The sequence below is a fragment of the Asparagus officinalis genome, chromosome 4 (genome assembly GCF_001876935.1).
Source record: "Asparagus officinalis chromosome 4, Aspof.V1, whole genome shotgun sequence".
NCBI classification, from domain to species: domain Eukaryota; kingdom Viridiplantae; phylum Streptophyta; class Magnoliopsida; order Asparagales; family Asparagaceae; genus Asparagus; species Asparagus officinalis.
The window spans coordinates 54,397,816-54,416,657 of record NC_033797.1 but is presented as its reverse complement, the minus strand read 5'-3'; the positions used below and the strand labels follow the sequence as shown (position 1 = coordinate 54,416,657).

General features: G+C 37.2%; 1 protein-coding gene across 1 annotated transcript; it reads left to right on the top strand.

Annotated features, from left to right (window-relative positions):
* On the top strand, nt 12,343-18,837 carry LOC109837466 (S-norcoclaurine synthase 1-like; the record flags this gene model as incomplete). The annotated part of the gene is made up of 4 exons (XM_020405725.1): nt 12,343-12,771; nt 13,261-13,515; nt 13,651-13,975; nt 18,721-18,837. Coding segments are annotated over exons 1-4 (963 nt in total), but the record flags the coding sequence as incomplete, so codon positions are not given.

Here is an 18,842-nt window from a genome sequence, read left to right as displayed (position 1 = left end):
CAGTTGATCTACACAAGATCACACTCACAAGATAGTAGAAATGGTGTAAGACTCTCTCTTTACAACGTCCCTATGGCAAAGAGAGAAAGTACACTGAAGCTGGGAAGTGAACACACAAAAACTCAGTGAAAACAGGTTTTGAAAATATAAGCTCTGAGAAAAACAGCGTCACTGGTTTTTGCAAAAGCTGGGACAGTTGAGGAAGAAGAAGAGGATGAGTTTAAATAAGGGAAAAACCAGTTGTTTAAACTCATACCCTTAATCCCCCAAAATCTGGAAACAATCGTCGCTGAGATCTGTACTGAGCGGCGCTGGAAAAAAGACCAAAAAGACCGTTTGAAAAATACGGCGGTCGACCGGCGGAAATTCCGGTCGACCGATGGAAATGATCGGTCGACCGACGGAAAATTTGGTCGACCGCTAACCAGATCAGAAAATAGAAAAACAAGCAGAGACTTGTCCGGTCGACCGGTGCGGTCGACCGAAGGAAGCTCTCGGTCGACCGATGCGGTCGACCGACGAACTCTCTGCTACCCAGAGAGGAATGCACATAAGTGCAGTCGACCAGTGCGGTCGACCGCATTCTGATACATCCCAAAAACACTGTTTTGACTCAACAAAAATATTTGTAAAATATTTATTTGACCTCTGAAAATTATGAAATTTTGTAAAATGTTTTTAATGCTAAAAACAAATTGTTTGGAAAAGGAATTTTGCAGATAGGTCCTCATACTTGTGAAAAATAGAATTTTGTGAAAAAACGCTTAAAAACATAAGTATGAAATGTGTGTGTGATATCCCAATAGCTTCAAGTGAAGTCAATAACTCTTTGCCTATATTCTATCACTAGAGAGAAAAAAATAAAAGATAGCTAATATCCTTATATAGAATGCAATGCTTGAATCTTGATATAGCTTGAATTTGATGAAGCTTCTATTTGAATTTGATGTTCTTGGAATAACGTTTGCTTCATCATTATGCCTCCTCCTCCTTTGGATATCATCGTTGTGGCGCATATTCCATCCAATCCTCCATTTGTGGCACTAATAAGCTTGATATATAAATTCACTATATTTAAACTTAATAAGCCATTAGTACCAATAATGGTGGTTGTAAAACATTATCAAAACATAAGGGCTAACAATATACTGCAAAATCAACCTTCTCCTCTTCCGGGCATTTCATGTATGTGAAGAACTTCTCCATTTCAGTGATCCAATGCTCAGCAATCATAGGATCAGTTGTTCCCTCAAAACTGGGTGGCGATAGTTTCTTGAATTCTCCCATGCCACTTCTTAATTTTGGGTGCTCCTCATTTTGACCATTCGTCCGACTACGATCAATTTGTTCTTGTTGTCTGGTGACTACAGTTGTTACCGCTTGCAGCAGATCCATCAACGCATTGTTGTCTATTGAGTTTCCAGAGGTGGATGCACGAGCGATTCTAGATCTCATCATTTCACCTATTGTCTGATTTAGATCCCTATCTCCGTTAGGAGGGGTTTGCTCATTACCTGAAGTCATAGCTTCCTATAAATAATAAAATATTTCAGTCAACTATTATACAAGGAGAAATTCCTAAGTCAGTCACATATATGAAATTTAAGTAATTAGAAACTCAATCATTACTCAACATAATAACACAAATCAGTATTTACAAACCAAAAGTATGTTATTAATATTTAACTTTTTTGTTCATACACATATCTGAGTATATGGGTTCATATATACATATTTTCTACCAAAAATATCCTACATAAACCAAAAGAGTAACTATGAAAACCCATATACTGATATTACAAAATTGCCCTAACAGTTATGCTCTATTTCCCTGAAGAAGAGGAGCTGCTGGAACTAGACTTCTCCTCAGTTGGTTCAGTCTCCTCTGAGTCTTGGTTATCAACAGAATTGGACATTGGATCTAGATCTATGCCGCTAGTCCCCCATCCTTCAAGGTCGAGGTCTGGACCAATGCCTAGGCTACTCAACTCACCCACAGAGGGGGCAAGTCTCTGGTCATCACTAGGAATCTGGGCTACAACGGACTCCATGTCGGAGGGGTCGGATGGAATCATAATGATTGAAGGCGATGACTCAACTGGGATAACTTCTACCACAAGATCCTCAAGCTCAGACTCGGATGAATCTACCATAATAACTTCTACTGGTTCGACCTCCCGTGAGTCGGGGGTCATATGGTTAGCCATTATTACGTTCGGATCAGTTTCATCGGAAGTGTATCCCTAGTCTCTCAGGCTGGGTTCCCACGAGCTATCTACGGAAATCATAGGGCTGGACAGGGTAGCTGACGAACTGGAAGATGAATTGGTTCCCGCCATCCTACAAAAGGGGAACCATCCATCAGCTTACTGAAGAAAAAGGACAAAGTAAAATAAACATCTAAGCACTCCTTAACAACCCTAAAAGGTTTTACTATAAAATATTTATATGTATATATATATATATACACGTTTGTATACAGACATATATCACATAATTGATCCATACGCTAACACTCATCTAGCGCATGTACTCTATGATAGCGTTCCCTACAAGGTTTCTAACGTCGAAACCTAAGCTCTGATACCACCTTACTGTCACGCCCCAAAATCTGCATCCGAAAATTCATAATATACGGGGTACGCGACAGCAGCGACCCGTGCACAAGATAAGTCTTATGCACGAGTCAAGCCCTTACTGTCACGCCCTGAAATCTGCATCCGAAAATTCATAAAATACGGGGTACGCGACAGCAGCGACCCGTGCACGAGACAAGTCTTATGCACGAGTCAAGCCTGGCAATTCATATCACATAGTTTATTCCAAAATATTTATATACCTGCTAATGATAGAAATCAGAGCAACTATATATATATATATGATCAGTACTTACAGCCCACAAGCTCACCGTTATAAACATTTTTACAAAACAAAACAAATTGTGCTGAAGATAACATCAAAAAGAAGAGGCTCTCCATATCACGCCTCTCAGCCAAAAGCTCAAATCAAAAGTCGGCTAATAGGAAGCTACGCCGGATCTGAAAAAAAATATTTAAAAACACGGGGTGAGCTAGCGCTCAGTGAGAACATTTCCCACTAGAGTTCCTAGATAACTAACAAAATAGTAACAAGAATAGTTCTCAGAAATTAACAAATTTCAAGTTTTGCATGAGAAATTCATAGATAGCAGAATACGATCCAAATATCGTAATATTGTCATTTTTAAGAAAGAATACAACAATTATATTTTCTTTCTCATGTGCAACTGAATAAACTGTGAAATTTCTTGGAATCAAACCCTTTTTTGAACCAAGGTAAACATTAAGAAGAAAAAGAACTACTAATTTGTATAAAATCAGAGAATTGTTGTTTTCTTAATTTTCACAGTCAATTATCAGAATCTTATTTCTCGATGAGTATTTCATGAATGTAAAACTCACCCCATAGGTCACACTAAGGCTACGAATTTTAGCCCAGTAGGAAGGGAATGCGTAACCGCATCAGATAACAGATAATTCCCGAGAACCGAATGCACCTAACACTGCCATAGGCTACCGGCCAAATACAGAGGGGCCAGAACAAATTTCAGAAAGGTCAATACAGAAGGGCCAAGGCCAATATAGAAGGGCCAAATAAAGGTGCATTCACCATATGGCAGGCAGAACCAATCCATAGTGGACTATTTGAGGGTTTTGAAACCATCAAGATCACATATCAAATGAGAAATACTTTGCATATCAGAATTTGCATATATTTCAAATGAAATTGACAAGGTAAAGCTACTCATTTCAGTTAAAGCAGATTACAGATATTTACTTTTTCTTTTATCAGATACTAAGTTACGGCAAATCTTTGAATCCGTTAAACGGTTGAAATACGTTCCAAATACTTCATCAAAACTTTCAGATAAACCAAAGTCTACAATTATTTAAAAATTGCATGAGAGTCAAATTTATTTTTCCATATTTTACATAAGTTCAAATTGACTTTTCATATATTGTACGAGGCTACCATCATATCATAGGATAGACCACAATAGACATATGTCAAATCTTTAATATACATGAAAAGACATATTATTTATTTATTTATTTGTTTTATCACAAGATAAATCAAATATAAAACTCAGGCAATTTCATATTATAAAAATACTAGTGAGAAATGAACTCACCTCTAGTGGTCACGACTTTCTCAAAATATTAGTCTCCCGAATATCAACCGGAACCTATAATATAAGATATATGACTAATTATTAATTCAGAACAAACATATATTATAGGTAAATCAATTCATAATCTAGAGTCTAATAAATTCAATTATAATCAATAATGATTAAATTCTACAGTACATATGAGCTTATTGTTAATTTTAGCAATTTATCAAAATTTTATAACTCTCATATACTAGCTTTTGGACTTTCTAGTAATTTATAATAATGCAGGGGGTTATAGGAAATTTATCAAGCCTAAAAATTATTGTTTATTCCTAAGACTGGACTTATTTACAAATTGAGTAAATAACAGGGTTTAACAGATATCTTCCAGCCAATTTCAACCATAACTCAGTTACTAAGGTCAGTTAGAAATTTTTTCATGATTTAGGGGCTTAAAGTAAATTTTTCCTCTCTTTATATTAAAAACAGCACCTGATCATCATCCTCTCCCACTTCTTCTTCGTTTCTTCTTTTTTTCTCTTTTCTTTTTTTTCCGTTCCTCTTTCTCCTCATCTGTTCTTCTTTTTTTTTCCTTCGGTTTTCTTCTCCTCTCCTCTCATCTCTCTCTCTCTCTTCTGTCTCTCTCTCTCTCTCTCTCTCTCTCTCTCTCTCTCTCTCTCTCTCTCTCTTTCCTCCCGTCTATTTCTCTCCGCCCATGACGCGGCGTGACGCGCCGCCACGACTGAGCCAGCCCATCCGACGACAAGGACGACGGCCCGCACAGCGGAAACCCCCCCCCCAAAAACACAGTTAGCGTATTATTAATTATTCTTTTCAGTTTATTGTCCATGCCTCCTAAAAACACAGAAATCTTGCAAACCCTAGATTCTTTATTTCACATTCATAACAAATACAATCCCCTTATTCATTCTATTTTTGATGTCAATTTACTAAGAGTTACCATGAAATTTAAAAGAGATTTACCTCAATGATTGCGATGTTGCCATATGTTGCCTTGCGTCCTTTTTCTCCTCGTTCACAACGCTATTCTAATACCTCAAGGGTGCCTTTTATGGCAGCTATTGAGGCAAAGCATGCGTCTCTGCTGTTTGTGATTGTTTGTTCTTTTTTAGTTTCATGCTTTTTTTGCATCTGCCGATTTTCTTTGATTTTCTCCTGTTTTTATCATGTTTTTATACTCCGTTAAGGACCCAGCCGGTGCCGTCCAAAACGTCAAAAGGGTTTCAAGCCCCCACAAAGCTCATTACGTGGCCAATAAAAACACAACACAATCAAAAAAAAACAAAAAGTCTGGACAAATTTCAAACCAAACCCCTTTTGATTTTTTATTTGTAAAAACGACCTAATGTTCATTCTTATTTGCCAAAAAACCGACCCTGGTTTCAGGCCTCAGCCTTCTGAAACCAGCGTCGGTTTTTGAATAAAAAAGCCCGTTTGCCGCAAACTTCACGGCACAGTTGAACTCCCGTTGAAGTTATAGTAGTTTTTAATTAAGCTGCCCCCTAAACTTCACGCGCCGAGTTCAAACTCCCGGTGCCCAAGCTCTTCACAGCCTTAAAAAAAAATTGAACTGTGATTGAAAACTTCACGGGAGCTTGAACTCCGTGAGTTTAGCAGCTTAATTAAAAGCCCTGCCTAAACTTCACGGGAGTTCAACTCCCGTGAAGTTTCGGAAACTTTTTTTCAAAAACCGACCTGGTTTCAGCGCTGAGACTGAAACCAGGTCGGTTTTTACAAATATTTTGAAAATGGGTCGTTTTTTACAAATAAAAATTCAAAAAGGTTGGTTTTGAAAATTTGTCCCGCAGATAAATGAGAGTTAGGGTGAAATCCCAAAAACACCCCTAATTAGTTCTTTAATCTGTCATTAAAAAAAATTATTAATCAAGTTTTTAAGGTACTACTTATTTGGGTTATTACAGGATAGAATAGAATGATTGTTTGTTAATGTTAGGAGATCAAAGGTTCATGGGAAGAGGCCAAGTGCAAAGCTACCCTTGAACCAGCCGAGGCAGTGGGAAGAATAGCAGAGCTTGAGGCACTAAAGAGGGCGACCGTCACAAGGAAGGCAAGGAGCTAGGGAAAAGAGAGGGAGAAAGCACTTGAAAGCCTCGGTTTCAATGATGTTTAGTTATCTATTAAAAAAGAGAGTTTATGATCCGTTAAATGTAAAAAATTCCGTATCTAAGTAAATGTAATTCACTGCTAGATCTCTGGTGGACGCATCAGTTGGAATTTTCATCCTTATTTGAAATTGACAATGTTATAGTTGTTAGAAATTTTATGGAGATTAGTCTGTGGAATTAAACACTAAACAAATAACTGCACCAATGAAAATATCACACGTAAGCAAACACTAAGATTTAATGTGGTTTGGTAAATCGTGTCTACATCCACGGGCCAATCCAGAGAGCAATATTCCACTATCAATCAAGAGTGCAATCCTTCAAAGTTATATCCAAACTTGAGGATCAAATCACAAAAGAAGAATACAGTGTTACCTCTAGGGCATCAAAACCCTAGAACCCGTCTCACCATAAATTTCCAACACCCGTGGAAAAACCAACACCGTACTATTGACAGTGCCATCGTTCTGAAGATAACGGTGTTTGAATCATTGCAATCGGACATTCGAACTATCCGTAATCTCTCAATTTTTCTCTCTTTCCTCGAAATCCGCGCGACCCCAAATTTCTCTCGGGCTCCTGTTGCTTCGAAAAATCAATCTCAGGGTGATGTCACTCATGTGCCCCAATTCCTTTGAATTTTATCTCTAAGTCCTCCCTTCATATTCAAATTATGAATAGGTCCATATAAATCATTTTCTTAATATGATTCAAGAAATTTGACCTAGTCCTTGTGGGCCCTGATTGGGCTGGACCAACAACCGCCCTCTAGCTCAACTAGGGGTATGTCAATCTTTAACTCCTCACCGGGAGTTTATGTCGGCCAATCACCGACAAAACTCGGTCTTCTCTTTGGAAACAATCTTAGTTAAAAAAATCTGCTGAATTTTTATCTTTGTGAATCTTTTGTAGCTTCAGCACCTATTTCTCAACAGATTCTCTAAACTGGTGATAATTGCCCTCGAGTGGAATGTAGAATTCTTGCACAAATCAAGAGCATTCTGACTATCAATAAAAACTTGATAATTTTCCTACTGCATGCTTAACTCTTGCAGAAATCTTCTCAACCAAACTATCTCTTACTAGCTTCTACAACTGCAATATGTTTCATCTCTGTTGTAGATAAAGTAACATATTTCTGCAACTTGTACTATCAAAATACAGCTCCCCCTGCAAAAGTGAACAACCAACTTAAGGTAGATTTCCTGTGATCGAGATCACCTGCCATATTCACATCTGCAAAACCTTGTAGTACTGATTTGGAAGCTCTAAAACTCAAACACAATCTGGACCTGCCTTTCAAATATTTCGAGATCCACTTTACACCTTCCCAATAAACTTTTCCTAGGTTAAAAAAATATGCTCACAACTCTAACTGCATGAGCTATATCTGGCCGAGTATAAATTATGACATACATCAAACTCTCTATAGGTAAAGAGTAAGGAATATTCTTCATCTCACTCTTTTCTCATCTGTAGTCGGGCAGAACTTCTTACTAAGCTTTAATGACCTGCAATAGGAGTATTAACTGACTTGGCATCTTTTATGTTGAATCTATCAAGCAACCATTCAGCATATTTCTCCTGTAATAAGCACAATTTCTTGGCTTTTCTGTCATGAACAATATCCATACTAAGAATCCGTTGCGCCGAACCCAAATCCTTTATGTCAAAGGATTTATATTACAGCCCACCGATCATCTAACTGTCCAATGAAGCTAGAATCTAAAATTTTCCTAAAATATACACAATAATCTGTAACTATTCTTTGGTAGCCATGACTCAACATGAAATAGTCAAATTTCTTGTACAACTGCTTGGGTGCATGTTTCAAACCATAGAGGCTCTTCTTCAACCTACAAATCATGTATTTTTTGCCTGCACTTCAAAATACTCTTGCTGTTCCATGTAGATCTTCTCCTCCAAATCATCATGAAGAAATGTAATCTTCACATCAAGTTGCTCAATCTCGAGGTCTAAACTAGCTACTAACACCATGATAATTCTGATGGACATCATCTTCACAATCTGTGAGAAAATCTCATCAAAATCAATATCCTTTTTCTGACCAAAACCTTTCACCACTAATCTGGCTTTATATTTTTGAATCTCTTTGTAGCCATCCTTCTTCAACGTGAACACCCACTTGTTCTTCGAAGATTTTATGTCGTTCAGCAACTCTTTTAACTCATAAGTATCATTCTTTTAAAGAGACCTCATCTCTTCTTACATAGCCTGGAACCAGTTGTCCTTATTTTTATGACTTTGTACCTCCTGAAAGCTCTCTGACTCCCTCTCTTCCGTTAGCAACGAATACTTCGAAAGAAAATATTCGTGGATGGTGTATGCTCTCTAACTAATCTCCTAGGTTATGGCTCTACAATCTCCTATTGTTGTTTATCCTCCCTGTGCTGAGGAGTCTCCTGCTCGTGATCCTGATCACCGACTCCCTACTCTGTATGACAATCATCATCAACACGATCATCATGCACATGCTCCGTATCTGTAGGATGCAATTATACTGGAGACAGAATAGATATCATATCTAAAATCTTATTAGCAACACTCTTTGACTGCTCTGCTCTCCTGAGATCTGCAATAGTATGTTCCTCCTAAAAAACCACATCTTCTCGTCTGATAATTCGTCTCTTCTCTGGATCCTATAGCTTGTAGTTGAACTCATCTTCTCCATAACCTAGGAAGATGCAATGAATAGCCGTATTATTAAGCTTCTATCTCTTCTCTTTCAAAATGTGTGCAAACACCTTGCAACCAAATACCTTCATATGAGAGTAGAAAATATCTTTTTCGGACCAAACCCTCTCTAGAATATCAAAATCCAAAGGAACTGAAGGAGGCCAATTGATTATGTAGCATGTAGTATGAATAGCTTCAGCCCAGATGCTCTTAGGTAACTTCGCCATCTTCAACATTCATCTGAGTATCTCTACAATGGTCTTGTTGTAACTCTCTGCAACTCCATTATGCTACAATGTGTCGGCCTCTATCCTATGATACCGAATATCATGATTGGAGCAATAATCTTTAAACTCAATAGAAATATACTCTCCTCCATTACCAGTGCGCAAATACTTTAACTTCTTTCCAATTTGCCTCTCCACTATGGCATGAAACTGCTGGAAGACTGAAAACACTTAATCTTTTGTCCTCAACGAGAAGACACATATCTTCCGTGATGCATCATCAATAAATATGACAAAATATCTAAGGACTCCACCTCGATAGGACCAAAAACATCAGAATAAATCAAATCTAGAATATTATATTTTCTTTTCGAAGGCTTACTAAAAGAAACTCTATGTTGCTTGTCAAATAAACAATAATCACAATGGGTGAGTGATAAATCTTAGGCAAAGGGAATGAAAGAATTCTTTGCTAATATCTGCAACTCATTCTCACTCATGTGCTCGAGCCTTCTATGCCACAAACTGAGAGTATCACCGTCTTAAACCACGCTCAAAAAATCATATGAAGCCTTCGCTTGAGTCTCGTATAAATTGCAACATATACTTCATCTAGCCACCATATAAGAGCCTTTGATGATTTTATAATTTTCTCAATTATATTAAATTTCATATCCCATTTAGTCCAAAGTAAGACCAGAAGTCATGTTCAACCACAAATTGAGAATATATTGCACATTCTTTAAGACCAATATGCACCCGGTATATGTTTGTAAGTGTATGTTACTAAGTCCCACAATCTCGAGTAGCTAGTATTGCACATCTTCACATTGTCAAAGTCACATGCTTTATACAATGTGAAAAGATCCTGATTGTAGGCAGTATGACATGTAGCTCTTGTATCCACTATCCACTCAAAATTCTGACTTATAATATGCATACAATCTTCTTCCCTAAAATAAGAATAACATCGGTTCAGGAAAAATAGTTGTAGACTGTCTGCTTTCTTTTTTTCATCTTTCTTTTCATCTATGTGCCTAACTTTCTCTTTCTTTCATGCCCAATGATTATTCTTGATATGACCCGACTTCCCACAATGAAAGTATCCTCTCCCTTTAAACTTTAATCTTCCCTTAGATGCTCCATGACATCTGGACTGGTCCATGTACTTGCTCCTACCACTGTTCTCCGTAACAAGTGTTTGTGAGTTATCTGTGCTGGTAGACTTTCTCCTAGTCTCTTCATTGAATAAACTACTAGTAACTATACTCATCGATAGCATACTATCTGGAGCTGCATTGCCGACCGTCACAGTCAGTGTCTCCCAACTGTCTGGTAAAAAACCCAATAGCAATAAAGCATATAACTCATAATCGATAGTCATGTTCATGGTAGCTAACTGATTAATCAAGCAATTAAACTCATTCAAGTGTCCCGCTATGCTGTTTTCTTCTTTGAATTTTAAGTTCACCAACCACCTCATAATAAACATCTTGTTTCCTGCGGTCTTCTGCTCGTAAAGATCCTTAAGCTTCTTCCAAAGAGACTTCGTATTAGTCTCACTCGATACATGATGAAATACACTGACATCAATCCACATCCGAATATAAGTGATCGCCTTCTTGTGTTGTTTCTCACACTCTTTATCGGTCATCTTTTCTGCCTTAGTTTCATCTTCCTTAACAGGGTCATGCAAATCTTTACAATACAGATTATCTTCCATCTTGAACTTTTATACTTACCAATTTAAACCATCTAATTTTATCATTGTACCAAAACTCTCCATCTTTTCCATTTTAAGAAACGTCTCGAACCAAGGCTCTAATACCACTTATAATATATTTTATGGAGATTAATATGTGGAATTAAACACTAAATAAATAACGACACAAATGAAAATACCACACGTAAGCAAATATCAAGATTTAACATAGTTTGGCAAATCGTGCCTACATCCACGGAGTAATCTAGAGAGCAATATTCCACTATCAATCAAAATTATAATCTTTCAAAGTTATATCCAAACTTGAGGATCAAATTACAAAATAAAAATACAGTGTTACCTCTAGGGCATCAAAACTCTAAAACCTATCTCAGCACAAATCTCCAACACCCGTGGAGAAACTAACATCATATCATTGACAGTATTTTCATTGTAAAGATAACGGTGTTTGAATCACCGTAATCGGACAACCGAGCTATCCGTAATCTCAAATTTTCTCTCTCCTCTCGAAATTCGCGCGACCCCAAATTTCTCTTGGGTTTCTGTTGCTCCGAAAAATCAATCTCTATGTGATGTCACCCATGTGTAGAGGTGCTAAACTGTATCCATAGCCGAGGAAATATTAGTAAATGTATCCGTTAGGATACGAATATAGTTATTCAAATGTATAATTGATAGGATATGGTTACAAATATAGTATTGTAGTGAAATATTTGTATCCTTATCCGAAATATCTGAATACATATTAGTCATACTCCTACAATAATTTCGATTCTTAGATTATGGATTTGTGGTTAATTTTGATGATCAAGATGTCTAATCTTAGCTTTTCAGTTATAATGAATATACTAACAAACTTTTTTGTATCACATGAACTATATTTTTCTCAATACTATCTAATTTTCTCATATTCGTTTTGTATCAGTATGCATCCTTATATATTTGTATCTATATCCGTAACCGTATCCGATTTTAGCGGATATTGATTTGAATTTTTCTTGCCAAGGTATATTCGTATCCGTATCCGAGATAGGTAAGCGGATATGGATATGGTAAGCATCATATCCGAGCCGTATCCGGACCGAATGCACCCCTACATGTGCCCAAATTCCTTCAATAAAGAAATTTTATCTAAATTCTTTTCTTAATATGATTCAAGAAATTTGACCTAGTCTTTGTGGGTCCCGATTGGGCTGGATCCACAACAACAGTTTATAGCTACTGTAGGCGACTTCAGTAAACTGTAGAAATTGTAGTATAAACAGCATTGAACCGCAAAAAAAAAATGCAAAACATCATCTCTTTGTGAAGATTCTGTAAATAATGGATGAAAGTTTGATGATAAACTTTTATGCACCCTCTTCTTCTTTTATTGTTTTTTGTTCCCGCAGGTTTCCGCATGGCTTAATTAATGAAAGGTCTATCATAAGGTTCCACATGGCTTGATGGTTCTAGTTGACATATAATATTGTTCTCGGCATTGACGCTATTATTATACGAATTGATAATATAAGAGAGATTGGTCAGCTCTTTTGGATGTGATACCCAGAGTTAGGGAATGGAGCTAGAGTCGGGAAATGATGACCTGAATCCGTTGCAGAAGTTAGGTAGATCTCTGCCAGTTGAAAATGTACAGGCTCTTGCTGCTTCTTCAAAGGACCCAACTGAGATTCCTCAAAGGTACATGAGATCTGATGTTGAGGCTGGCTTTCATGGTACTATTGTCGATGAGATCCCGGTCATCAACCTTGGGAGACTTCAGGATCTTGAATCCTCCGAAGCTGAGGCCGCCATGCTGAAATTTGCGTGTGAGGAGTGGGGTTTGATCTGTGACTTCTTACATTAGCAAATAAGCACTCTATATTAAATCTTCTCCTATTGCTAGTTACATAATAAAAATTATAAGCTATGATCTGTGTGGTGGATTAAGCATGTATTACTGGTAGTCTAGATGTGTAGCACTTCGCAGGTGAAAATGAGAGTGAAGATTTGATCTCTAGCTTTCTAGATGATTTGGTTATGATATGTGTCATTTAAAGATAACATTTCGATGGATATTTTTCTTTGAGGTACCAAAGAAAATTATTCTCCTATGTCATAAATAGAGGTGCAGAGAAGATTTATTCATCGATCAATATCTGTTCTGCACACTCTGGAACTTGTATTATTCTGTTTTAACATGATTTATTTGTACATGTTACAAAAATTCTCTTTTTCTACATGCCTTTGATTAATTTCTCTAACATTTTCTTTAGTCGCATCTGAATGTTTCAAAATATGACTGGTTACGATTCTTAATTCATCACGTTGACATTTTCAGCTTATAAATCATGGAGTGCCCGATGATGTGATCGAATCATTGAAGGCTGACATTGAAGAATTTTTCCAGTTGCCCATAGAGGAAAAGAAAGCATATGCGCAGTTGCCTGATAGCATGGAAGGCTACGGCCATGCATTTGTTGTCTCAGAGGAGCAGAAATTGGACTGGGCAGATATGTTTTTCCTCAGAACACGACCACTCGGTTTCAGGAGCATGAGATTTTGGCCAAAGAATCCTGCATCATTTCGGTAAAACTGTTCAGCAAATGAACTGCATTTACATCGTATCGTGATTAATCTTATTAGGCGCAGTTACACGCATATTTGCTCTTCTTGCCAACTGTCTTATATATCTTCGGAGATATTCATGGACTCTACCTGCAGGGATACATTGGATAAGTACTCGGCTGAGTTGAAGAAGGTTGCGGATTTCTTACTAGGATCAATGGCCAAGAATTTAGGTCTCTGTGCAGAAGAGTTTACCGAGTTGTTCGATAACGGAGTCCAGTCTGTGAATATGAACTACTACCCACCATGTCCTCTCGCCAACAAAGTGCTAGGCATATCACCTCACTCTGACTCAACAGGTTTGACATTGCTCCTTCAAGTCAACCAAGTGGAGGGGCTCCAAATCAAGAGAAATGGAGGGTGGCTCCCGATCAAACCGATCCCTGGTGCTTTCATCGTCAATATAGGTGATATCCTTGAGGTAAGAAATCTTTATTTAGCCTGTGAAATTGAAACCATCAAAGGATCACAAAGAGTATACTATACAGTGGTTGCAAAAATAATGAATATCAAGATTTTCACTGAATGATATATTAATAAAACTGTAGGTTAAGAGTATAAAATTCTGTATTGGTGGCCGTCGTGCAATAGCTATCGAAGCACCCAGCCACAGCACCAAAACCCTGAAGTTTTGGTGAGGGTAGATGGTTATAGTATTTTTTTTTTATAGCATGCCTCTGCCAGTCGAGGGCCCTTTAATGGGGCGAAATCTAGACTCATAGAGAGGTATCTCCTTTTTAAATCCGCTTTACAAATTTGTGGCAAGTGAGGTTCTAACTTTTATATCCTATAGATTAAAACGTAGAAGAGAGTGGGAGGATTTTATTAACTGTCAAGGTGATAAATATAGGTTCGGGTGTAATAAGATAGAATTAATTGCAGTCAAATGCCCTAAATAGGAACCGGTTACAACAATATTGGATTTCTTCAACACTCCCACTCCCCCTCGACCGGAGAGTAGAAAGTATAAATAAGTTTGCATATATCTGAGTGAGATAGAGTTTATTACTTGTTTGATTTCCACCAACTTGGATTAGTACAAAGAAAGGTGTGATGGCCAATTGTGGAATATCTTGAAATAGGACAAGAAGCATAAGCAGAGTCATTGTTATGACAAAATCCCCAGGATAAACTAATATCAGTCACACGAAAGCACAAAATATATCGAGGACACAAGAACACATAGATATACGTAGTTCAGTTTATAGCCTACTTCCACGGGTGAATGAGAAGAATAGCTTTACTAATTTGTGATGAATGTAATATGGAGATCTTTCAATCATTTTATCCCTAACAACACCTTACAAATGCAAGCCCAATACAACTCTCTCAAATAAAGAAACAAAAGAGAAAAATATCAAATAGGCTTCACAAGATAACTCTTTCTTCTTGATTGGTGCTCTGTAGATTGATTATTATAATTGGCTTGAAAAACTATATATATATAGCCTTGAAGACCCAAACTCCTTGCTATCTACGGAATAGAAGTTCTAGTAGGAATAGAAGTCTACATGTTCTAAAACCCAATAAGAGTCCAAGTCCACAATATGAATTGCTTATCCATGTCAAAACAAGAATTTGAATTCATATAATTTTCCACACTTTCACAAGAGAACGGACTCCTACTAACTGCAGCCTCAAAAAATTTCAGATTGAGTATTTGAGTCACAACACAACAAATTTCCATCTTGACTCAAATGCGTCAAAAAATTCTCAATTCAGAAAGCTAAATTACTGCACTTCTTCAATAGCCCCGCAGAGCATTTAAGTGAGACACATATCGATCAAGTCTAAGCTCTGCCAATTGAAAGAGGCCTCCTCAACAAATCGACTGAATTGTCCGTACGACAACCGTAACTCTTAGCGAAGTCATCACCTGAAGTACCTCCTGAATAGCTGAAGGGCATAAAATTGTCAACCGGTAATATATAAGCTACTGTATCTTCGTATCTTTGCAGTGGTGGAATATCTCATCTAGACTGATCTCTGGCAATAGTGTATTCATGATCTTCCTACAACTGCTGAGGTGTTTTATCTACTTGAACGAGGTCTAGCTGTTGAACTCGTGAAGTCTTATCATGTTGAAGAGCTGAATCACAAATTTCTAACTTCATCTTTTGTCCTGTAGTGTGCGCCTTATCATCTGAAATTAATGATCATTTTTGGTGGAATAGCATATTCATCAAAGGTAACATCACGACTGATAATAATATTAGAAGATTTCAGATTAGGACACCATAACCTCAAATTCTTAACATCCAATGCATAACCTAGGAATATGTATTTCTTCACTCGAGGCTCAAGTTTCCCTTGACTGACATGCGCATATGCAGTGCAATCAAATATTCTAAAATTAAAATAATCCACAGGCTTACCGGACTAAATCTCCTCTAGAGTTTTACAACCGATAGCAGTAGATGGCAACTGATTCACTAAGTAACAAGCCGTATTCATCGCTTCTGCCTAGTATTCCCTATCTAAACCTATATTGAACAACATATAACAAGCTTTCTCCAAGGCTCTGTTCATACATTCTGCCACCTCATTCTATTGCGGTGTGTAAGGGACCATGTGATGTCTAACAATTCCCTCCTTCTTGCAGAACTCATTAAATTCTCCTCCACAAACTCAAGGTCATTATCAGTTCCAAGCCTCTTAATCAGCCTCCCAGTCTGCTTCTTAATCAAAGACTCCTACTAGTTGAAAGTGACAAACACTTCATCTTTATGTCTCGAAAAATAGATCCAAACCTTCCCATAGTAGTCATCAATGAAGATCAACAAATATCTCGAATTACCACTATTCGGGACATCTTGAGAAGGTCTCTAAGGATATGAATGAATATAATCCAAAATATCTTTAGCTCGATGCATTACCATACTGAAGCTGACTTCTTTCTGCTTTTTAAAGATGTGATGCTCGCAGAATCCTAATTTTTATATACTCTGTCCACACAAAAGATGCTTCTTGCTCGACTCAATGAATCTACTCTCAGTCATATGACCAAATCTCATATGTCATAATTTAGTAGTATCAGCTTCTGATATCGATGATGCAACTGTTGTCGAACCTATAACGGTAGAACCCTATAAAATATACAAGATGTCAATCTTCTTTCCTTTCATAACTGCAAGAGAGCCTTTTGTAATCCTAACAACTCCACTTTCACCTATAAATTACACCCAATACTATCAAGAGTGCCTAAAGAGATGAGATTCTTTCTTAAACCTGGAACATACCTAACATCAGTCAAAGTCCTAATGACTCCATCATGCATCTTAATCTGAATGGTGTTTATCCCAACAGTTTTACATGAGACGTTATTTCCCGTGAGAACTCCACTATGAATAGCTTCATAAGTGGTAAACATGTCCCAATTAGGACACATATCATAGGCCGAATCCAAAATTCTATTTTCAATGCTCTTGATTTTATCATCGGTAATCAACAAAATCACATCTTCAGCAATACCAACTTTAGCGGAGTCATCCTTTAGTTTTGCTTCATATTCTTCTTGTTTCTTCTTGTTCTTCAACTTGTAACAATTGGTCTTAATGTGCTCTTTCTTCTTGTAATATCTGCAGGTCAAATTCCTGTGCTTCGACGTATACCTATTACCTTCAAAGCCCCTTTCTTTTGATCTTCCTCGAAAAAACATGCTATTAGCTTTATCGCTACTTTTGCTTGTGGTTAACTTTTTATCGATCTTCTCCTTATTCAACAACTTCTCTTTGACATTCTTGATGTCAATACAATCTCGATCGTAAATCATAGTATCCCTGAAGTGCTTGTAGGAATGTGGCAAAGAACACAATAATAATAATGCTTGATCTTCATCATCGATCTTAACATCAACCTTACTCAAATCTGTAATCGTAGAATTAAATTCACTAATATGAGATTTAATCGGTGTTTCTTCCGACATTCGAAGTATGTATAAACATTGCTTCAATAGGACGCGATTAGTGAGTAACTTCGTCAAATATAAATCCTCCAACTTAGACCACAAATTAGCGGTTGTCTTCTCCGTAAGAACTTTTTGAAAAACTTTGTTTGTCAAACATAACTAGATCATTGTGAGAGCTTTATCATCCAAATCATTTCAATCTTCCTCCATCATGCTAGTTGGTTTCTTCGACTTCCCAAACAAAGCTTTCTTCAATACATTCTGTGTTAGCACGACATTCATCCTAACTTGCCAAAGTCTAAAACCAATATTGACATCAAACTTCTCGATATCTCACTTCATAGTGGTTGTCGTCATTTTCTTGTCCAATCGATAACTGAGGGCTCTAATACCAATTTGTTATGACAAAATCCCCTGGATAAACTAATATCAATCACACGAAAGCACAAGATATATCAAGTACACAAGAACACACAGATTTATGTGGTTCAGCTTATAGGTTACTTCCACGAGTGAAAAAAGAGAGTAACTTTACTAAATTGTGAGAAATATAATGTGGAGATCTCTCAATCACCCTATCCCTAATAACATCTTACAAGCTTAATACAACTCTCTCAAATAAAGGAATAAAAGAGGAAAGAATATTAAATAAGTTTCACAAACTTTCTCTTCTTAATTGGTGCTCTATAGATCGACGATTATAATTGGCTTGAAAGAATGTACAGATATAGTCTTGAAGACCCAAAACTCCTTGCTACCTACGGAATAGGAGTTTTGGTGGGAATAGAAGTCCACATGTTTTGAGCCCCAATAAGAGTCCAAGCCCACAATATGAATTGTTTATCCTTATCAAAATGGGAATTTGAATTCATATAATTATTCCACACTCCCAGAAGACAACGGACTCCTATTGGCTGCAGCCTTTACAGAAAATATCAGATTGAGTATTTGAGTCACAACACAACAGTCATGGCAAGCCGATGATGTTGCATGGTAGAATTTCTTCATGTAGAACCGGATAAGAGAGAAATCAAGAGCAACCTAATAGAAGGCGATATTAGTCATTGAGAGGAGAATATGATGGCATAACTTTAGGGAGACGATATTAGTCATTGAGAGGAGTCAATCGAGGGATAATAACTGAAATTACCTTCCGCAATTCTGAGTTAAAATAGGAAAAAGGCTGTAGAATATTCCCGAGCTGTAATTAATTTTCTTTTTTCTTTTTTCTTTTTCTTTTGCTCTCTCTTATACAACAGATATACACCAATGGGAAGTACAAGAGCATCGAGCACAGGGCGGTAGTGAATCCGGAGAAGGAACGGCAATCGATCGCTGCCTTTCACGGCCCAAGCTACGACGCCTCAGTCGGCCCTCTTCC